The 21,961-nt window shown below is 35.6% G+C and overlaps 3 protein-coding genes and 2 non-coding genes across 6 annotated transcripts; 4 read left to right on the top strand and 1 right to left on the bottom strand.

Moving 5' to 3' along the window:
* Positions 1 to 90: 90 nt before the first annotated feature.
* On the bottom strand, positions 91 to 5,434 carry LOC113777620 (protein SET DOMAIN GROUP 40). The gene is made up of 6 exons (XM_027322769.1): positions 5,252 to 5,434; positions 5,007 to 5,157; positions 4,558 to 4,689; positions 4,273 to 4,413; positions 3,794 to 4,048; positions 91 to 2,819 (listed from the first exon to the last, which is right to left on the bottom strand). Exons 1-6 carry the CDS (start codon positions 5,419 to 5,421, stop codon positions 2,223 to 2,225), a joined length of 1,446 nt encoding a protein of 481 aa, XP_027178570.1. The 5' UTR covers positions 5,422 to 5,434; the 3' UTR covers positions 91 to 2,222.
* Positions 142 to 252, top strand: LOC113778886. Its single transcript, XR_003469352.1, has one exon. It is a non-coding gene; the product is annotated as a small nucleolar RNA Z103 (small nucleolar RNA).
* LOC113778885 lies at positions 435 to 534 on the top strand. The gene has a single exon (XR_003469351.1). It is a non-coding gene; the product is annotated as a small nucleolar RNA Z103 (small nucleolar RNA).
* A 6,967-nt stretch (positions 5,435 to 12,401) lies between the features above and the next one.
* On the top strand, positions 12,402 to 17,796 carry LOC113778308 (phytoene synthase 2, chloroplastic). 2 transcript variants are annotated; one of them, XM_027323668.1, is made up of 7 exons: positions 12,402 to 12,623; positions 13,063 to 13,809; positions 13,892 to 13,942; positions 15,025 to 15,197; positions 15,884 to 16,119; positions 16,672 to 16,864; positions 17,384 to 17,796. In XM_027323668.1, exons 2-7 carry the CDS (start codon positions 13,326 to 13,328, stop codon positions 17,564 to 17,566), a joined length of 1,320 nt encoding a protein of 439 aa, XP_027179469.1. In that variant the 5' UTR covers positions 12,402 to 12,623; positions 13,063 to 13,325; the 3' UTR covers positions 17,567 to 17,796. The 2 variants fall into 2 exon arrangements, with proteins under 2 accessions (XP_027179469.1, XP_027179470.1); XM_027323669.1 differs by lacking the exon at positions 12,402 to 12,623 and adding an exon at positions 12,822 to 12,946.
* A 1,684-nt stretch (positions 17,797 to 19,480) lies between these two features.
* Positions 19,481 to 21,634, top strand: LOC113778066 (glutathione S-transferase F12). The gene is made up of 3 exons (XM_027323326.1): positions 19,481 to 19,727; positions 20,110 to 20,158; positions 21,068 to 21,634. The coding sequence occupies exons 1-3, from the start codon at positions 19,581 to 19,583 to the stop codon at positions 21,511 to 21,513; spliced, it is 642 nt and encodes a 213-aa protein (XP_027179127.1). The 5' UTR covers positions 19,481 to 19,580; the 3' UTR covers positions 21,514 to 21,634.
* The last annotated feature ends 327 nt before the right edge of the window (positions 21,635 to 21,961 follow it).

Raw genomic sequence — 21,961 nt, 5'->3', positions numbered from 1 at the left:
ATTCATAGGTTACACTTCTCCAATTCTGCTTTCGATTTTTCAAAGCTCTTTCGGAGAGCTTGTTCTCATCAGATCCGGAGAAATATTCTATTTTTTTAAAGTTTTTTTTTTTTTTTGGTTTCAAACAATATAGTGAAGGAGATGGAAGTGATGATTTTTTCCCCAGATGATCGAAACTGAAATTACCGAGCGCTTTATTTGTGTTTTCTCCAGTTTTCTGGAGATAATCCAAGCCAGATTTGTCTGATCCATCTCCTCCTATCAAATTTCACATCCACTTTTTTTTTACATGCTTTTCATTGAAAAGCCTATAGCTTTTTTCCTTGTTTTTCGCAAAAGAAAGTTTAGAGGATTCAGAATGGAATTCCAGTACATTTGTTTCTTTTCGGATATCTATGTAACAGATGAATGTACTATGGAAAAAAATTGAAAAAATGGATGTGATGATTATTTCCCCAGATGATCGAAGCTGATTATACTGTGCTACCATTAAATTTCTCTTTTTCGAGAAATCAAGCCAGAAATCTGATCCATTTTTTAGTTTCTTTGTCCTCTTTTTCTGTTTTAAATTGTTAGTTCCAATTGTGATTTTCATCCATTTAAGCATGACAATCAATAAATTTTGCAAAATGTCATTCTAATAATGATGGTAAATTTTGCAAATTGAGATCATCGTCTTTTTGCCACTTGTTTCTTAATGCGCTAACCCTCCCTGTCTCATAAGCAATTCTATTAGAATTGAACCATTGGGAAGGAGGGATATGCAAGAATTGTTACCTAGTAACTGAATACTACTTTCTAGTAATTATGTTAATTCTGGTAATTAAATGATCCTTGGCATTTTCCTTCCTCAAAGGTTAAGCCCGAAAACAACTAAAACAAGGAGTTCTTGGGCCGCGACAAAATGTTGGCTGAATTTGCAGTTGAAATTTCTCCAGGGCATGGTACATTTGTACTCGTTAGATATTGCAGAAGACATCCAAGGGGATCTGGTGATTACGTTTAGGCTAAGTTCTGAATCAAGTTCATACTAACAAGGAAATCTTGCTTTCCACTCTTCAAAACGAATGCAGTTGGTAAAGCGCGCCCAGTAGCAGGTGACAAAAGTATCACTAGGGAAATAGAAAAGGATGCACGAGCAGCTGCTACAACACCGATGGAAAGCTTCATGGCAATCAATTAATAGATATAGCCTCTTCCAAAAATTTATCAATTTGTTACCCCCATCATATCCCTTATAATAGACCACTGGTTGACGTTCTTGTCAGGGTATGGATATCGAAACAAAGTGCTGTTGTTATGTTTTTTGTAGATATGTTTTTCAATCGCTTTTTTACTTTATATATGTTAAATTGTTGCAGTATTTTTTTTTATATAAAAAGTTTAGAAAAAATGTAATCCAAACAAAGCTTCCCAACTAGAAGAGGAAATCAATGGGCTGTACCATTACTCCCAGAAGTATAAGGGAGTATATATAATGCAGGAATTATCCAGACGACTAGACAATTACAAAAGAAATTGTGAACCGAGTTGACAGCATACCTCCAACTCAGCCCGTATTTACACCACCACTTTCTTGTGCTTTGAGCAAATGCTAGCAAAAAATCACGGCAGTAATTCTGGAAAATGCCAGCCATTGGTACTTTATGTAAGGTACTTGCACCGGTAGTGTTTGAGTTTGACACAATGCAGAGAGGGGGCTTTTCCTGTTGAGAACGGACATTCTCTTATGGTGCTCGTGTCTGAAGTGATGAGGCTCTACCCAATAGTGAACTAAACTTCTGGAGTGGCTGTTGGCTATTAATGGCGGGAAAAGCCTGATTCAAAGGTTCATCACCAGCCCGAGAAGAGAAGCAAGAATCTGTGCATTATTCTGAAGCATCAGAGGAATAGCTTGTAAAAATTTCTGAGACCTTGTGTTTGCAATATCAGCCCAGTCTTCCGGAAGAAGAAAGAGAAAATATAACACTTCCTGAACCAATCATCTACTGCTCGTTCATTTCTTCCCCAATTAAGCTAGAGGCGCGGAGTGCCATCAGCATTTATTTGGTGTAGAAGTGGAATACAAAGATTAAGATCCCTCGCTTTATCTGGTAACAATCCCCTTAAATCTAGCGGAGGAGCAATCCCATGAGTCCTCAATGTTCTGCAATTGACTCTAAATTTCTCTGCTTGGATGTTTTGAACATTTTCACAGAAAAGAAGTTTAAATCATCTTCAGCTCATTCTGCAATGCAGCATAGTAATTTTCTCTTGTAGCTGAGTCTCCACTGGACAGCTAATATCCACCTAGAGATAGACCTTCTTGCTTTTCGAGGTATATGCAAGTTGTTGAAAGCTTCCTCATTAGTTGGTTCATGGCTTTCAAGGAAGGCACGAAGCTCAGTGCTACATATTGATGGCAATTTCTCGAGCTCCACTGGAAGAAAAATATCCTCAATTTTGCCAATGCTGCTCAGCAACAACTTATCCTGTTCAATTGATGTCCTCAGATTCTGTAACATATCTTGGCATTTCTTTGCTATCCACCCCATGACAGTTATCTCATTCTCTACTGAAATTTGCTTTCCCGAATAAGCAAGGTGTCCAACAGATCGCCGTTTGTTTGGAGGAGTTGCCCACAACCGCATAGCAGAGAGTAGGGCAAAGGATGGCTTCCCGTCTTGGTCAATATATAGCAATTCTTTGGGCCATGAACACAATGTATACATGTCAGGTTCCAAAGGGATAAAAGCCATGTCATTTGGGTTATCATCTAGAAGAAACCCATAGTGCTCAAGCAGCTCCAGATTTGTGTACATTCCATAACTTAGTAGAACCTGTTTGGGACACAAAGAAAGTAAAACTAAATTGCCAATAAGCCACAAAAGAGTGTTTATTGAGTTTAAACATGAATGCAAAAGATACAAGGACATGGTAAGTGTTAATGAAGAGATATGTCGACTCACTAGAAGCTCTAAACTATCCCATACGGCAACAGCAAATTTGTTTTGGGTTCTCTCAAGATCACTCAAAACTACAGTAATAGTAGCCATCTCCACTTTCCAGACCATAGATATTGTTTATAAACCTAATCTTTTGGTATGCACCGGTAAGACTTAAAGCAACCATTCCCAGATCCATTCCTTGCACCACAGTACACGCTGCTATAGAAAAAAATTTATTTCAATCTCAGGATGGCTACTGTACTATCTTTAGGTTAATCTATTCGCAAATGTCTCCAAAAATGCAATAACATTCTGACAAGATAATATCTAGACATAATGCAAGCTTTTGGAATATCAATGAAGAAATTTTCACATAAATGAATAAAACCAGAAACAAGAGAGAGCTTATTAGAAAGACTCTGAGCGCATGTAAACAAACTGAAACTGAAGACAAGTGTGGATGACATTCATCTAATCCTAAGTTTCAGCAATTATGAACTCTAAATCAGTTTAATTTTTGAAGAAGAATTAAGAGTCTCATGCTCATGTTCCTCTGCATGTTCACTAGTTTTTTTGTACATGGAAGAATAAGTTATAACAGACAAAAGAAGAAGAAGAAAGAAAGAAAAGAAAGTTATGCTCAATCAGTTAACTTAAGAAGAAAGAAGACAAGGGGGCACAATTATGTGACTGATATCATACTTGAAGAAAGTAATAGAAGCCTATTCAGAAGACATCAATATCAAGTTCTAAAAATGAATATTCAGACCACACAATGGGATGAAAATCATTAAATAATATAATAACAAACACATGTACATGTCAGATGGAAAGACGTCATGGTAAACAAGAACTTGTAGCCATACCTGCTCCTTCTCTCTGTAGTTTCTCTTAGCATAGAAACAATAAGCACCAACATCATCCTCAAATCCAGCATCTGTTAATCTCTGTGCATTGGCTTCAGACAATCCTTCAGTCTGCATACTGAAACCATTTCCACAAGACCCCAAAGTCTTATTACCACATGGTTCCTCTGCAGGAGCGGCATAATTGAAGAAGTCTCCGACAGGACACAAGCACCCAGCATCATCCCATGGTACGTGCATTGTGCGGGATGATATCTTCAAGTAGAACCAACTTAAAGATTATAAACTAAAAAGCAAAATATTTGTGTATCGCTCAGATATAATTACATGCTGTTGAAGTGCATTATCTACTTATTTGTCAGTAGAAAACCACTTAATGCTCTCCATATTTTTGCAAAGACCAACCTCAGTTATCTAACAGTAATAAAAGATGAAGTGATTTTCAAATTCAGACGGATCAGATGAGACAAGATAATTACAGTTGCAGAAGCCCATAGCCATGCCTTAAAGGTTTGTAAAGCAGGCTTGAGCTTAAGTTCGGCCATAACTACACTAGCTTCTTGCCACTCCAACTTGGCCTTTCCTGCAGCCTTTTCCGCAGCCCAGATGGCATCATCCACCTGTAAGTTATTCAAAGGCTTCAGATAGAACTTTTTACATCTGATACAAAATGCACAACTGGTATAAGTCGGGAGTCATTCCCATCTTAATGCAACAGTCTAATTAGCATGTCATAGATTAGAAATCATAGATTAGAAACTAACTTGCAAAGCTTGTATCTCAAATTGACCAAAACCTGCAAGCGTGTCATAACTGCGTGGCAACTGCTTTAAGTAAGGGTACCACCAAGAACTTTTCCCCTTATTGACTTCGTTCAAAAGTGCAATGGTTAATATCTGCACCAGATCAAACTTTGACAGCATTACTACATGTACATCCACCAAAAATCCGTCCTTTCACCACAACAACTCAAGAAATTAACAAGACTGAAAAGGTTTCCACAACAAAAGGGATTCGTGTACCAAGCCCAAATATCCAAGATAACACACTCCTACTTCACTATTTTGGTAATATTTCTGACTAATTTCGGAGGTATTATACTGAATTAACTACTCTAATAGCAGTATAGCAACCCATCTAGCTCAAAATCCATTTGCTGAACCGAGAAAAGGAAAGGGAAAATCAAATGCTAACATCAAATAAGGAGTACTACCTGAGTGGAAGAAAGAAAAGTGTGTGATTTTATACAGGCAGAGAGCACTTGATCTTTGACCATCAAACTCTCGCTTGTCATCAAGGCTGCCTTAGGAACTCTTAGTATCAACTCCCCTTTTCTAAGATCACGAGCTGCTGCTAAACCCCTTCTGCTTATTCACATTAGAACGGAAACAAGAAAACCTTAGAATTCTTGATCATATGAACATTATATCTACAAGTCAGAAGAGTAAAAAAGAGTACCCGCCGGCATCAGGAAAATGGGAGACAACTAGCGAGTGACCCAAGCAAGAAGGTAGAAAGGTGGAGTCTTTATGAGGGAGAGTAGAAGAAGAAGAGTCTGATATTCCCAACTCTGATGCCCAGTGCAGGAAGAATTCGAGGTTTGCTGCATCGTCTTCTTCTTCAGCCATTGCCTACTTTCCTTTCTTCCTATGTGCTCGAGTAGTAAGAGGAAGGGGCCGGAGGGGTGGCCTTATGTCCAAGTTTGTATTTGTTTGTGGGCCGAAAAACAAATGGGCAATTGTCCTTTTACTTACTTCGAGGTTGAAGCAATGACAGTCGAAAGCAGAGTTCGACTAGTACTGGGCCACAGCCCTAAGAAATTCTTAAACAACAATTGGTTTTGTGATGGACATCAGACAGGGAAACTTTTCTCTTGCACTTGTCTGTGCCTTTGTCTTCGGTCCGTTTGACAAATAAATTTTTTAGGTGTTTGTCTAAAATTTTATTATAATTTACTGTAAAAGTTATAAAAAAAATTTTTGAAGTATGTAAATTTTTTGAATATTTTGAAGTGTATAGTTTAAAATTTTCGAGAAGTCTTTTAAGGTTACTGCAGCTAAAGTTGTTAAAAAATTTACAGCAAACAAATTTAGCCAAAAACTTGCTTGCAAACAAGGCCTTTGTCTTTTGTTAGAAAACAAAAATGTTATAGCAATCCTATTTGTTTTCAATTGCTTAACATACCCTTTTTTGTGGTTGTTTAAAAGCTTCATTTATATACTCAAGAAGGATTTGACAAAAAACATATATATACTTAAGAAGGATATATTAACTCTAATCTTTTTCTTCTTTTTTTCTTGAAAGGAATAGTAAATCTTTGTAATTACGTTTATCCTCTTAACTAAAAGACACTAACATACTCATGAAGATGAAATTATTGGGACTTTTACTTATTGATGATTGTCTAGATTAACTAAATGGATAAGCTAAGTGTACAGAAAAAGTTCACAGAAAGGAGTCCAGTTTGTTCACTTCACTCAAATTCAGACAGCAGGTTTTCTGTATGGCCGCCCAAATCTATCTAAACTTTGACGCTGCGTTGGACATACTTATTTGAAAATGACTTCAGTTTTTACCATTCCAAAACTTCTCTTTTCTACAAAGTCAAGAAGAGAAGAAAACAACATTATGATAATTTGTGCAAGCTTACCAAAGAAAAGTTAGGCTCTGTATGCTTATTCCAATCTTATCAACTGCTTAAAGTAAAGCTGGTTTGAGGAAAATAGTTTATTCAAACAGCCAAAGCTGCTCCTCCTACTTTTAATCAGTTTGACCTTCCGTGTTGATATTGCACCATCCTAAATCCTAATGCCAACAAATATATGGGCTCCATTTCAATTGTGTCTTTTAAAAGTAAATTGAAAAGAAAACACTGTAGTGCTTTTTGAAAGGTGATGTCCATGCATTAAAAAAGAGTTGTAAAAATAAAAATATAAATAAACAGCGTATGTAGAAAATATTACAGGTGATTGAAAGATAACATGTGCTGGCTTTCCTTTTGCTTTAGGAAGGAGGATCACATCCGACTATAGAAGTGTTGGAGGAACAGTAATCATCTAGATGAGATGAGTGCACTGCACTCAGTGCACTACCCTCCTTTCATTTTTTTTTTTTTTCGTTCAGACCTTATAAATAGGCCTATCAATTGGGTCAGACTAACTCAAACTCGATCAAAAAAAAGTGTGTTACACCTAAGCGTCAATTGAATCGGGCAGAGTTTTTAAGTCCAAACTAAACCTAAACGTGAGTCGATGTTGAATCATGCTAGGCTTAGTCTTGATTAGGACCCAACCCGTGTATGAGTGTGTGTATATATATATTATGACATAAAATATTAATAATATATATTAATTTACAGTAATTCATAATTATAAAATATATGTTATATATAATTACGTATTTAATTGTAAGATTGGATCGAATCCGATTTAAACCCGAAACTCGTATGAAAATATAAGTTGAACTTGAGCCCTTTAATTTGAGCTAAAAATTCGAAAACACGTACAATTTGTGAATCGAATTTGAGCTTGCCAAAGCTCCACTCAAAAAACTCAATGGACACCCCTTACTCACAAAGGAAGGAAAGAAGGATAGAGGAGAGGAGTTTAATCAACAATCCAAGGATCTCACAGTCACTTCGCATGTGGACAAAGAGGCACCAAACGCTAAGGCCGGCAGCAAAAAGAAAGGAATCCGAAGGAGTCAATTCTAGGCAGAGTCATTCCGTGCAATGAAAATGAGGGTGTTCCCGGCAGGACAATTCTTTTAGAATCTTATCGCAGCAAAATATTACAGGCCTCAGGTCCCATCAAAGAGCAAATGAACGGACGCAATTGGGCGGAGGATTTCATTTCAACTTCCAAATCCAAGCCACTGTGGCCTTCAGTTGTTTTCGTTCTCGTTCTTTCTCCTCGGTTCGAAGTGCTTCCCAAACCAACGCAAAACGGAAACATAGGACAAGACTGGTTATTCTCAACTCTCAAGTTCTTCTTCGTTACGTAGTTAGATCATTAAATTGGACGTTGATTGATCTGCACTCTTTCGTCTCGTAATTCTTTTCCGTGTAAAAGTGATCAATATTTTCACGAGCAAAGTATGTCCGGTTTTGTAGTGCTCGTTTCTTATCCACGTAGCAATGGTAAATGCTGCTCATCGTGGAATTTCAATTCTTGTGCAAGTGGTTAAAGCACAACCAAGGGCGGAATTTAGGGCTTGAAAATTTTCAAACTTTTCTATATATATATATTTATTTATTATTTGCACCCTCAAGTTCTTGAAGATCACGCCCTCTCTTAAAAAGTTTAAGAATTTTCAAAATTTCTTATATATATATATATATATTAGAGGCTACTTGTCTCTCAGAACTTTTCAAAAGAAAAATTTACATGTATACGTTTTCGCCTCCTCAAATTTAAATTTTTTAGTGTTGCCATTTTGCACAACACAATCAAATTGCATTATATCAAGATATAAGATAATAAGCAAGGTGCATTTTTTGGTGTGTAGTACTAGTAGATTAGAAAGACAAAAAAGTAACTGCTTATGGTGCACCACACATTAATACCACTCAACTTACTTTTGGTGTTACCAAACAAACCTTCGATTTATTCTAGGTCTGCATTCTATGCAAAATCGCATTTTATCGTATAATAAAAGTTTTGAAACAAACCGTTGAGACTCCTTACTTGCACGCAAAAAGCAAATCTCTTCCATTTAGACTCAGCGGGTGCCGATGGAAATTGATATATTTGATAATGACGAATACCTGCTGGAGGGAGAGGAGTCAAACACGGTACTTGTGGGCTTCTTCTACTATTGTTCGACGAATAATGGGACAACCGTTTGCCTCCTTATCCCTTCATTTGGTCATCAAATCTTCTTCTTCTTCTTCTTTTTCTTCAGTATACTCGCCTCGTATTGTTATTTGTCAATAACTCCCGTTTGCGTGGTTACTAACAACAACGTAAGTAATACTAAGTTGTTTTCTTAAGAATATAATTAAGTAAAAATTCTATCATCCTTTTAAGGACTTATTTCTTTAATTTGTAGCTCTGGATGATGCTTGTGATCTATAATTTAAATAATTACAATTATTACAACTTAAATGCTTAAAACGCTTATTTCATTATCTCACGGAGAATTTAATGTGAGAGTATGAAACTCAAAAGACATAGAATTTCCTATTAACTAATTGATGAATTAGGTACAGGCGTGTAAACGAATTTAATCAAATCCAACACCGGAGTATTCTAACTTGTTTATTTATTTTAACGAGTTTGAAATTTGGATTGTTCATTTACTGAATCGAGTTTGAACGAATATTTTTATCGAATATAAAACACTGTTCAAACTTGATTTGATTTGTTGGCAACCCAAGTTCGACCGATCTCTTATTAAATCAAACTCAATTCGAGTATCGAGTAGTTCGATTCATCTTTTAACCCTAATTAGGCGGACAGTTCAGAGCAAACTTTTCATCCTTTAGAAAGGGTAGAATTTTATTTATTGGATCAGGATACGGGATCATTGTTTAGTTCAATTTAAATTAAAGACTAATTAAGTGTAGAATTCTAAGAAGCGTGTAGAATCATATCTACTTATTCTTTGTAAAATGACTATGTACGAAGAACTCAAACAACTGGTCAATTATTGTAGCAAGTAAAGGTCTCTGTATCAATTTCGAATATACTAATCATATTTTTTGTACACAAAATACTTCAAAGTGAGACCATCCTTTTTTTAGTAGCAAATGATGACATAGCTACGTCTCCATTATTTCTCCAAGAATTCACCAATTATGATCAATGTTTGCCAACGTCACCAATAAATGAACATGAAATTCTCCAAACTTAGGTTGATAACCAAATGGAAATCTTCAACCACAGACCTCCTATTTAATTGAATGCGATGCATACCATGAGCTAATAGAGCAACATGCATGGTGCATTAAATTAAATCCCAGAAAAACAAGAAAAAGACACTTCCCACACCCAAAATCAGATCCCATAACTCTTGATGTTAAGCATTGATTTTGCTCCCCTGTGGGCTGCAGCATTTTTTTGTTTTTGTTTTCGTAATTGCTTTCAAAAACCAAAATGGTGAAAACATACCACTTGTAAATTGTCTGCACTCAATCGACAGTAGATAGTAACGCATTGTTCGTGGACCATATCTTGTTCAGAAAGGCACCCAAAAAGTGAGAGAAAGTGCAAACTTCTACGTGTCCAATTGGGAGTCCTCAATGCCTTGTATACCAACGTGTGGACACCATGCTTAATGCTTGAGGGTCATTTATGTCTTTTCATTAAACACTCACTATTTTTTAAGAGTTTTTTTTTTTTTTTTTTTTGCGTCAAAACTCACTATTTTCAGAGTGTTTCGTATGAGCTTTCTCATCCAGCTCATTTAGGGTAAAAGATAGAGATAGATCAGCCTTAAATGCTAATTCAAGTTGGTTCAGTTGGTATTAATAGGTCATTTTATCTATAAAGGTCATGAATTTGAATGAATTTTATTATTAACGTGAGAATTATGTAGAGCTTTTTTTGTTTTTATTTTTGGCAAAACTCACTATTTTTTAGATATGGGATTTTTCAACCAGCTCATTCAGGGTAAGGGATAGAGACAAATCAAAGTGCTAATTCAAATTAGTTCAATTGGTATTAATGGATCATTTTATCTATCAGGGTCATGAATTTGAACAATTTTCGTTATTAATGTGAGAATTATGTAAGCGACTTTTGATCTCTCTAAAATATACGTAATCATAATTGTGATGAGAAGCTGAATTTACTAATTTTTTCAAAGGCGTAGGTAACCGTGGTGACTACGAAAGCCGAATACAAAAATTTTTTTTTTTTTTTTAATTTAATGTAAGTGAATAATTTCAAATCCAAAACCTTTATTTTATACTCTTTTTTTCATACCGTCCAATCCATTCATTCTTTAAAAAATATTTGCAAAAATATATTATTTACATAAATTTTTTAACATATTTTTAAATATTTTTATAATCACATTTTGACTTCACATATATAAGTTAGAATAAGTGCTCCAGTATTTGGATTTTGGAATAATTTGTGTCCAAACTCCCCGCGAGAAAATTGAACTTTTCCTGCCACTTAGACCTGAACTGGCACTTCCTGCTGTGGGGCCCACTATCACTACCGCCTGGTTTGGACACAAAAGAAGGCTAACGATTCCATTCACGAGTTGACACGTGTGCAGTTAACCATTTCCCGCACTCAATTTTGATAACGTTATCTTCCACTGATTGGTCAACGAGTACACGTGGCCGCCACTGGCTAAGATTCTTAAGGACTTATTAATTAAGCTGCTAATGCTAATCTATATGCAGGCAATTCCCATTGGGCGGGAGAATGCACCCTCTATCTCCTGTATGTAACATGTTGGACTTGGCAAGATTCTCTCTCTCACTCTTTTTTTTTTTTTTTTTTTTTGATCTCTTGATAAAGGGCAGAAATATTTTAAATAAAAGGTCAAACTACAAGTCAGAAGAAAAATTCGCAGGAGTGAAAAAAAAAAATGATTGCAGAACTAAGAACAAAGTGAGCTATCTTTTCATTAATTTGGCAATCTCAAACGAACGAACATTTTAAAATCAAAATAAAATCGGTGTGCCAAAATATACATCACTGTTAGCCAAATGTTAAATTGGAATTAGTTTCCAACGGGAAATGATGCATCTGAAAATTTGTAACCTTTTCTTTTCTTTAGTTTTGTACTAAGATAGTTTGTATCTGCAATCATAATTTTCTTTTCCATTTCTGTTGTGTCCCATTATTCCCACATATATTAAAATATTTGCGCCTGTCTGAATTGCATTATCAAAAATTTCAATGCTATATCATGTAATTCTATATTTAACAATTGATGTATATTCTTTGAATCTCAATTTTGGGCATTTCGCGTTGGATTCTAATGAAAAATTGTAAATCGATGTTAATTTTTAGTTTTTGATCGATATGATATAATCCAGCCACGATGTATTGCTCAAAGTTAGCTACGAAATTTGATTTCACTCATTGTTGGTAAATCCTAAAGATAAAATTATTTGATTCACATGCTAGATATAGAGTGTATACATTCTTGATTTACGCTCTTAGAAGACAAATGAGCATAAAATAATAGAAAAATGTTCAATTGACCCATGGACTAATTTTGCTAAAGACTAGTAGTATATCATTTGACCCATGTTCAATCAAATGCTACCCACGCCAGGATCCTTGCAAGAATCAGACCAAACGACTTTGAAGATGCAGGAGGTGGTGGTGGGCCCATATCTTAGCCACTAAAAGACTAAGGTAGTGTTTGATTGCAATTTTCTAGTGCGTTCGATTGTAATTTTTTGGGGTTCCTGTAAAAAAAAATAAATTGTACCAATTTGATACATATAAAATAAAATAATAAGTGCCACACTTTTAAGTTTTAACAGCTATAAATTTATTTGGCATTGAAGAGGAAGAGAAATTAAAGAAAAAAGGGAAAAAAATGGTAAACGAAGTATGAATGTGGATCACTCAAATTCCACGCTGCACAAGTGGACAAGGAAAATGTGTGTGGCATTAATTGCCACAGAAAATCAAATAAAATAAACACAAATCAAAGAGAAGAAGAAACAGGAGTTTTCATTGCTTTATCTTGTTAAGAATTCTGGAAAGTTATAGAGCAAGTTAAGTGGTGTCAGGTTGTGAGAGGACGGCTTGCTAGTTATCCATTTGAATTCTTTTTTACAGTGATGTTGATGCCTTAAAAACCAGGCATTCAACTAATTAGAGGCTTCTCTGAGCTTTTTCAGACCAATAATCAGGTGGGTTTTCTTCCTTGTATGGATGTTCAATTGCATTTTACTTGTTTTTTTTTTTTTTTTGGTTTTTGTCACTGTTGCTTTCATATCTCCGTTTCTGTTTTAATAATAAAAGGTCGAGTCTTTGCCTTTTCTAGTTAGGTTTACGTGTATGGACGGTAGAAAGTGAGATTATTCTAATCAAATTGACTAAAAATAGAACAGCCCATTGCTCTGCTGAGTGAAATAGGATACATAGCAATCCTCTGTTTAATTTATTGTCTGTGTCTCCATTAGAAATCTAATAGTACTATTTCTTGAAGATCCTTGCTCTTTGCTGCTAGTAGGTTGTTTTACTGATTTTATATTGTTGTTATTGTTATACACTTGAGTTTGAGTTTTATGCTTTAGTTAATGTTAACTGTTATATCAATTTATTTATTTTTTTTGGTTCACTATGCAGAGAGCCCTGGAGCTGGTTCTTTTATTGTTTGAGTTGCTTAAGAACTTTGGAAGGAAGATTGGAGGTTGGCGATAAATTGGTTTGTGCAAGTTTTATAATGTTATCTGTGACAGAGTGAAGTGGGGAATTGTTTAAGGCTTGATAAACTTAAGTGGGGTGTAGTATACTAGTAATTTATTTAGCCAGGCAAAGAAACGTACAGAAGGAAAGACAAAATTTTTGAATTGTTTAGACTTTCGACCTCCCAGGATAACAAGTTCAGCATGTCTGTTGCTTTGCTATGGGTTGTTTTACCTATCTCAGAGGTCACGAACAGCATTGCATTCCTGGAACCGGTACGGGAAGGAAGCCGGCTTCTTGATTCGTCCAGGTTCGTGGGTCGGGGTAAAAACTGCTTGTGCAATGGCAGACTTGAGAAAGGCAAGCAACAAAGGTGGAATTCTGGCTATCTTAATGGAGATTCAAGAAACTGTTGCTTGGGAGGGTCTAGGTTGAAGAACCGAGGCAAATTTTCTGTGATTCCCAATGTAGTGGTTAGCCCAGCTGGAGAAATTGCCATGTCTTCAGAGCAAAAGGTTTATGATGTGGTTTTGAAGCAGGCGGCCTTGGTTAATAGACAATTGAGATCTCGAGAAGATTGGGACGTGAAGCCCGATATTGTTCTCCCAGGAAATTTAAACATATTAAGTGAAGCTTATGATCGCTGCGGTGAAGTATGTGCTGAATATGCCCAGACTTTTTACTTGGGTTAGCTCTCTTTTATCCATTTTTTTAGTTAAAAGGAAGTGAATTAAGGTACTGATTCTAATCTTAGTTGTATCCTGTGCAGGAACAATGCTAATGACACCTGAGAGAAGAAGAGCTATTTGGGCGATATATGGTAAAGTGCTGATACATGACATTCTTTTGTTGGTAGATTAATAGACCTGATAAAAGTCAGATTATCTAATAGGATTTTAATTCAGGTGTAGTTTATGTTTGAATGGTTTGGGAAGCCTTCTTGATTCGTTTACATACTAGATTGTCCAAGTGATCTCATGAAAGCTAGTTTGAGTACAGAGTGTGGTTCCTGAATTAGAAATTTTGCCAGGTTCTCATGGAAAAGGATGTACCTAGTTCTTGAGCTTGACAAGTTAATCCTTGGTGATTAGTATAGGTTCTCTTTTCTCCCAAACATTTTGAAACAAACAGTAACTTGTAATCCCCACAGTGAAGATTTGCTTACTTTTTATATCCTCAATCAGAGAATAATGTACCGTATTTTGCAATTGAAATTTGGAACAGATCTAGTTATCCTTCACATTCTTATCATATCATTGTGGAGAATGGAGTGCAGCTATTCTTCTGAACTAAATTTGCAGAAAAATAGATGGCAATTGGACCAAATTTTCATCACCCTTGTTTCCACATCAGATTTGGAACCATGTCGATCTGAAAATCTTGTATCAAGTTTTAAGGCTGAGTTGTCATGTGGTATATTGAGACTTTTTTAGTTGTCATGTGGTATATTGAGAATTTTTTAAATAAACATAGAAAGCTTTCTTTCTGATTGAAGAGCTTCAACTGTGAAAAGAAACTGCATATGAACCTAAAAATGGATGGTGGTTATTTGACAATGCATATGACCATTAGTTAACTATTTTCACATAATTTTTTGCGTATTATTGATTTAATTGCTTTGTCAGATAGAATTTAATTTGCAATGCTAAGTGAGGAGGATCTCTTCTAGGTTGATAGATGCTTGAAAGTATTAGAACAATTTAAAAACTTTTCATTTAGCTATTATCCTCTGCCAAAAGAGTTTCCTTCTATCATCTGTGTCCATTTTTTGACATGGATACCTTTAATAGATTAAACATAAAAGTTTCTGGTTTAAACACTTTCGCAAAACCCAATTATTCTTAAGGTTTCGAATGCTCGGGAATAACTCCTCTGACACATATGCTTTTCCATCTTTATCAGTTTGGTGCAGGAGAACAGATGAGCTCGTTGATGGGCCTAATGCATCACATATAACTCCAACTGCATTGGATAGGTGGGAAGCGCGATTGGAAGATGTCTTTAGAGGTCGTCCTTTTGATATGCTTGATGCTGCTCTTTCAGATACTGTTTCCAAGTTTCCAGTTGACATCCAGGTCAGAACTCATATTTCGTTTAACTTTTGGTTGTATATTCTAATGGTCATCTCTTTGGTTCCCAAACACACCTTACACTCTGAAGAGAAATGCCGTTGTCAAGATTCCTAAACCATTATTGATTTTGATTCGTTTTTCTGCTGTCAGTACTCTGTTAAGCCTTGTGAGCTGATGAAAACAACAAACTTTAATCTGAGTGCTGCTTTCGCATAACTACTTAACATTAGCCTTTCTGAGTAAATCATGTCTCAATTATGTCAACAAAAGCACTTGGCTGTCTATACTGGGTAACAGGACTTTTGTCCTCAAAAAATTGGGTCTAGGACTTTAAACACCTGTTTTGTCAGTATAAGTGATCCATTTAGTACACCGAGTTATCTTAAAAGTTCAGATTGTGGTATTTATCTACCAATTATTTTGGATAAAGGACATAAACACCTGTTTGTTAATATTGTTGATTTCCCAGTCTCTCTCCTTTGACATGAAAATTAAATTAAAAGGCCCTGTAACGATGCTTTGTCATGTATTACCAGTAACATCTCATTAGCACAAATTACATGTTGACTATTTGCTCTCTGCACTTTTTGTTGATTTCTTTTGTTTTACTGGAAGTACCTTCTTGCTGTAGAATAAGTGCTTTATATACTAAGCATTCCTTCTGCCATTTTGAACACCATCATTTGCAGCCATTCAGAGACATGATTGAAGGAATGAGGATGGACCTAAAGAAGTCAAGATACAAAAACTTTGATGAGCTATACCTCTACTGTTACTATGTGGCCGGTACCGTTGGATTGATGAGTGTCCCAGTTATGGGCATTGCACCAGAATCAAAAGCAACAGTAGAAAGTGTCTATAATGCAGCCCTGGCATTAGGGATTGCTAACCAGCTGACTAACATCCTAAGGGATGTTGGAGAAGAGTAAGTCTAAACCATATGATTCTTTTGATGCATCACTAGCAAATTGCTGTTGCCTAAAACCAAAAGGATGTCAGTTGCTATTTTTCAAGCTTACTGGTTGCCTTCCATCATGGTGAAAAGTATCAAAATCTTGAAATGATTTATCTATTGGTTCTAGTATTCAGCAATATATGCAGCTTCTAGGTAATGTTAATTGCTTTTGAAATAGATTAAACCCCTTGTTTTACTGAGTGGTGTCCACTCTCAGATTGAAGTGTCATAAGGTGGTAAAAAGTGAAAAAGTAATGAAGGGCCAAAACCTTTTTCAATGATAGGGTGAATGCATGTGCTCCCAAGGGAGCATAGAGGCTAAGGAAAAGAATCTTGGTAAAGTTTATATAAGTGACCTTAAGTGTTGAGTGAATATTGAGCTGGAAAAATGCTTAACTAGAATCATAATGTCAGTCAATATATACTGCAAACTAATCAGAGTTTTGCAAGCAAAAGTAACTTGTACAGAGTGGTGATTCAGAGTTCTGACATCTTCTGTATATGTGCGCTCAATTTGCTCAGTGCTACAAGAGGAAGGATCTACCTACCCCAAGATGAATTAGCACAGGCAGGGCTTTCAGATGAGGATATATTTGCTGGAAAGGTCACTGACCAATGGAGGAATTTCATGAAGCAGCAAATGAAAAGAGCAAGGAAGTTCTTTGATGAGGCAGAGAAAGGAGTGACCGAGCTCAACTCTGCTAGCAGATGGCCTGTAAGCACTTGTGAATATTCATTAAACTGATCCTGGTTAAGTTCAAAGTCTCTATCTCCTTGGCTTAATGACTTGATTGAATGGTATGCACAAAGAGTGAATTAATGACCATAAATGGGTTGAATGTACTTGGAAAATTCTATGATCCATCTTACCCAATGCTAATTGAAAAGAATGGCCTCCACTTAGATTAACTTTACGTTGCATCCAGAACAGTTATGATATATTAACATTTCACTGTGCCTTTTTATACATTGTTTCTTGTTACTTTTAAGAATTCCTCTTAACAGTCCTGATGCAGATTCACTTGTGTAGTAATTTCTTGAAACCAATGAGATACAATTTTCAGTTTGTATCCTGCTTCAGTTTGCAGATATTATACGTCTAAACAACCACCACCACCCCCCTTTCTCTTCTCCCAACGGGCAACCTGACATATGCATTGTAACTTGAACTTATATCCTTTGCCTTTGAGTTTCTAGCAGGCCATTAAATCCAGATTTATCTTGGCAATTGCAGGTATGGGCATCGCTATTGTTGTATCGTCAAATACTCGACGAGATTGAAGCCAATGACTACAACAATTTTGACAGGAGAGCTTATGTTAGCAAACCGAAGAAGTTACTTGCTCTGCCAATGGCATATGCAAAGTCTCTTGTACCTCCAAGAACATCATCTACGCTAGCAAAAGGCATGAGCTGAACCATATACAAGTTCACATGCCTTTGAAGCTCGTAAACTATATAGTTCAGAGAAGAAGATTTGTACATTAGAAATTAAAATGCAGCTGCAAGCAAGGTAGATAGTGAATTAATTGTGCCTGCAACTCTTATGTTCCTTGATATAGAAAGCCCCTTCGACGAAAAAAATTTCTGGCCCGGTGAAATGTCACTTGTTGAAGTAGCCCTCTAAATCATCTTGTCGGGAGATTATCTGAGGAAGTTGATTCATTCATTTGATGCATAGATGACATGCTAATTTCCTTGACCAAAAAAGAAAAAAGAAACTGAATAATCTAACCGAGAGTTCCGATAGTAGCTTGGTGATACAACTGTCCATCTGTCATCATAAGCAGTCTTGTGGTGCTGATAGCACTTCCAAATTCAAACCTAGGATAGCGGGGTAAAAAATTGATTCCAACCACCAAATAGCTTCAAAAATCAAGTTCTATTCATCTCTTTGAAACGATTGTGTGATGGCCATTCAATTAAACTCTTTCATCTACCATTTAATTAAGGGTAAATCACATTTTATCTCTCTGTGATTTGGTACTTTATCACATAACTTCACATGTTTTAAAAACATGTATCTAATCCCCCGATGGTTTGGATTAAAGTGTTACTATTAGTTTTTCTATTAAAATTAACAGTTAATAGTAAAAAGTCATAATCAATTTAATAAATTGACAAATTCATGCTTTCACTTAGGGGTGCAAACGAGCCGAGTCGAGCCGAGCCTCCAGTTAATTTTGTGAAGCTCGAACTTGAGCTCGAGCTCGACGAGCTCAAAATGTCAAGCTCGAGCTCGAGTTCGACTCAAATTCGAGTCGAGCTCAAGCTTAAAAAATAAAAAAATAAAAAAAATAAATTTATATTTTTAAAAAAATAAAAAATAATTATTTATTTTTAAAAATGAATAAAATAATAATTTTTAATAAATAATAAAATATTAGGGATATATGTGTAATTTTATAATTAAAATAAAAAATAAAAAAATATATATAATTGAGCTCCCGAGCCGCTCCCGAGCCAACGAGCTTAATGTTTTTGAGCTCGAGTTCCAGCTTGAGTTCGACTTAATTAGCTCGAGCTCGACTCGAGCTCGTACTCGAGCCGCTCGATTCGTGAACACCCCTACAGTTTCACTACTCTTTTTTTCTTTCCTTTCCTTTTTGCCTTTTTCTCTATTTTTTTTTTGGGAAGAGAAGAAATGATTTTCAAAACCTATATTTTGGCCTACAAAATCTTGATTTTCTCCAAATACAAAATAGATCGTAGGGAAATTAAAAAATATATATAAAACAAAAAAGATGGAAGGGAATATAAAACAAATAAATAAGAAACAAAAAATACCAGATCTTTTTTTATTACAAATATCATTATAGGTTTTTAAACCAAATCTTTAATGATATTTTCTAGTTCTTATTGATCTATTTTTTTTATCTCAATTTCTTCTTTTTTATGTTTGGAGTCAAAAAAAAAAAAGAAGTAAATGAGAAAAGTAAATTTATTAATTTAATTTTGACTTTTTACTACATCATTATTAGTTTTAAGGAAAAAGCTAACCGTAAGGGTACCCTTTGGGAGTAGTTGAGAGCTGCAGCAGCCCCTCTGCCCGTGCCGCTAACCGGTTACTGTTGGCTTTCACGTGCCAACCCCCAAAGAGCTTTTTTTTGGAGTCAACCCCCAAAGAATCCAAAGCAAGTTGTCCAATACTGTTCCAAATCAAAGTATCAGACAATGCAAATTGGACAACTTGTAATGCAAAGTCACACAAAACCGTAAAAAGAAAATTCAAGATGTCAAAATTGTACAAAGTCTCACGTGATCACAACCCCCAGTTTTGACAATATTTCAGAGGGTGAAAATTGTGATGCAACAGCATTGGCTATAAAAAGAATGGGACTGAACCCTCCTCAATTACAAGTTCAGAAACACAAAAGTTGCAACTTTCTTCACCATAACCTCATAGCCATATTGTTCAATTCTTTGCGAGGATGGCAGTTAAAGTTTATGGGCCTGTAACTGCTGGTTGCCCCCAAAGAGTACTAGTTTGCCTAGTAGAAATGGGAGTGGACTTTGAAGTTGTGCATGTAGACCTTGAGACTGGTGACCATAAAAAACCTGAATTTCTTCCCCTTCAGGTGATCTTTTACCCTTTTTTGTTGTCCTGCATCAAGTCAAGGTCGTTCTTTTTTGCTCATGTCAATTGTCAAATCGTTTTTTCTACGCAAATGTGACATATAGTCAAATGCTAACATCGCGTCTGTATTGAATTTTCATTATTTAGATGTAATAAACCGAAAGAAAAATGGAAAGGAAAGATAAATTGAGGGATAAAAAATCATAAAATTTCATTATATAACGCTGCATATGCATATATTAACCAGCTCTACTGCAATTTTCATGGCAAGGACTGAAAAAACAGGCAGAAAGTTTACTACAACTATATAAAGTTTCCAGGTAATGTCAGGTTTTTTCTTCTTATCTAATTCTATCTAATCCGCTTTGCCTCTGCTTTTTCAGCCCTTTGGCCAAGTTCCAGTCATTGAGGACGGTGATTTCAGGCTCTTTGGTAGTAATCTCATCCTTCATCCTTCATGCAAAGTTATTTTTGCCAGAAACCTGTTTGTGTTTTGTAGTTGTGGGATCATTTTTGGGGTCACAGTTAATTTGGTCATTTATATATCACCATTTGCTAATCGAGTTATAATCTCCATGCAGGACTTCTATCAAAAAATTAGAAAAGCCTAGTAGAATCCGTTTCTTACGCGGTGTGTACAACAAATAACTACTTTGCTCCTATCTTTGAAGTCGTGACCAATTCAATCACTCATTAATATATCATCATATCGATCCACTTAAATATATTCTATGCAGGACTTCTAACCAAAAAAAAAGTAGATAATCCTTTGATACGCACACAACATGTGTACCATTTTAGGGGAAAAAAAAAAGGTGAATACTATAAAAAATAAATAAATAAATAAAATCACAAGTCCCTATCCCTAATTTTGTCGATTTCCTTACCCTAATTTTTGACATGAATCCAAATACAAGAGGCCAAAATGGTCTGTGCAATTCATGTGGGTGTGCAGTGCACCGGTGATCAGCTTATTAGGGTTCTCCAAACTTTTAGTTAAAAGTCTTACATTAGCTTTATTTTATAAAGAATTAGTGAGGGACTAAATATAGATAGATAGTCATGCATAAGACATCAAATTTGGTAAGACTGCAGAAATAAAGGACGGACATCTTCGTTTTCCGAGTGGAAAATGGAAGCATGGAACAACAAGAAAAATATCCTCCTCCAAAATCAAGAATTTTAAGTATCTTTTTAATTGACAACTAATACATATTTTTTAATGTAATTTTTTTTTTTATAGCTTTGGGTCTAGGAATATGTTGTGCATGTAAAAGCAAAAAATACAAAAAAAAAAAAAAAAAGTGTTACATTAATAATAATGTCTTTGTTTTTGAACAGAATCAAGGGCGATTGTTAGGTACTATGCATCAAAGAATGCCGACCATGGTCCAAACCTTTTGGGAACCACTTTGGAAGAGAAAGCACTGGTGGATCAATGGCTGGAAGTGGAGTCGCACAACTTCAATGACATGATATATGGTCTTGTTCTTCAGCTGGAGGTCCTGCCAAGGATGGGAGAGCCCTCAGATTTCAAACTAGTCCAGAAATTTGCGGACAACCTCGATAAGGTGCTTGATGTGTACGAGGAAAGGCTGTCGAAGAGCAAGTACCTTGCTGGGGATTATTATACCATTGCAGATATGTGTCACCTTCCAGGCATCACATTTTTATTGACCGATAATGGATTGGGGCATTTGATTAGGGAGAGGAAGAATGTGAATTCATGGTGGAATGACATCTCCAGCCGCCCTGCTTGGAAGAGAGTCCTGGAGCTGATGAAATGATCATTTACTGTTGGTTTTCTTTTTTTCTTTTTTAATAATCATTTGATCATTCAGTTATGTGTCATGCATTCAATTCAATGTTGGTTGTGGTTTGTCTTCTATTTTATGTTGGTTGTGGGTTCATATTATTGTTTGGATTTACTTATCAATTTAATGTGATTGCAAACAAGTCGTGTACTCGTAAAGACAAGAAATTTATTCGACTAAATAAAAAATGGATTTTGTTTCATTTTTTTTTAAAAAAAAAAAAGAGAATCAACAATAATGATCCATCGACTATAAATAATGTGTTTTATTAACTAAGCTGCGCTTCATTGTCAGATAAGAGCTGATTGACGCGAATTTTATTTTATTACCAATATACAAATGTTGCTCTGATTGATTAGCCAGAAATTTCTTGATAAACAATAAAGATCCGAGTGTTGCATGAAGCATGCACGTCTGGTAG

Source organism: Coffea eugenioides, chromosome 7, assembly GCF_003713205.1.
Source record: "Coffea eugenioides isolate CCC68of chromosome 7, Ceug_1.0, whole genome shotgun sequence".
In the NCBI taxonomy this organism is placed as follows: Eukaryota; Viridiplantae; Streptophyta; class Magnoliopsida; order Gentianales; family Rubiaceae; genus Coffea; species Coffea eugenioides.
Note: the sequence above shows the minus strand (reverse complement) of the source record. Positions and strands in the feature narration are given on the sequence as shown.

Coding starts and splice junctions, on each gene's coding strand:
- LOC113777620 (XM_027322769.1), bottom strand. CDS start 5,421: ATGGCTGAAGAAGAAGACGATGCAGCAAACCTCGAATTCTTCCTGCAC. Junction 5,158..5,251: donor CATTTTCCTGATGCCGGCGG/GTACTCTTTTTT, acceptor GTGAATAAGCAG/AAGGGGTTTAGCAGCAGCTC. Junction 4,690..5,006: donor CTTTTCTTTCTTCCACTCAG/GTAGTACTCCTT, acceptor GATCTGGTGCAG/ATATTAACCATTGCACTTTT.
- LOC113778308 (XM_027323668.1), top strand. CDS start 13,326: ATGTCTGTTGCTTTGCTATGGGTTGTTTTACCTATCTCAGAGGTCACG. Junction 13,943..15,024: donor AGCTATTTGGGCGATATATG/GTAAAGTGCTGA, acceptor CATCTTTATCAG/TTTGGTGCAGGAGAACAGAT. Junction 16,120..16,671: donor CTAAGGGATGTTGGAGAAGA/GTAAGTCTAAAC, acceptor CAATTTGCTCAG/TGCTACAAGAGGAAGGATCT.
- LOC113778066 (XM_027323326.1), top strand. CDS start 19,581: ATGGCAGTTAAAGTTTATGGGCCTGTAACTGCTGGTTGCCCCCAAAGA. Junction 19,728..20,109: donor CTGAATTTCTTCCCCTTCAG/GTGATCTTTTAC, acceptor CTGCTTTTTCAG/CCCTTTGGCCAAGTTCCAGT. Junction 20,159..21,067: donor CGGTGATTTCAGGCTCTTTG/GTAGTAATCTCA, acceptor GTTTTTGAACAG/AATCAAGGGCGATTGTTAGG.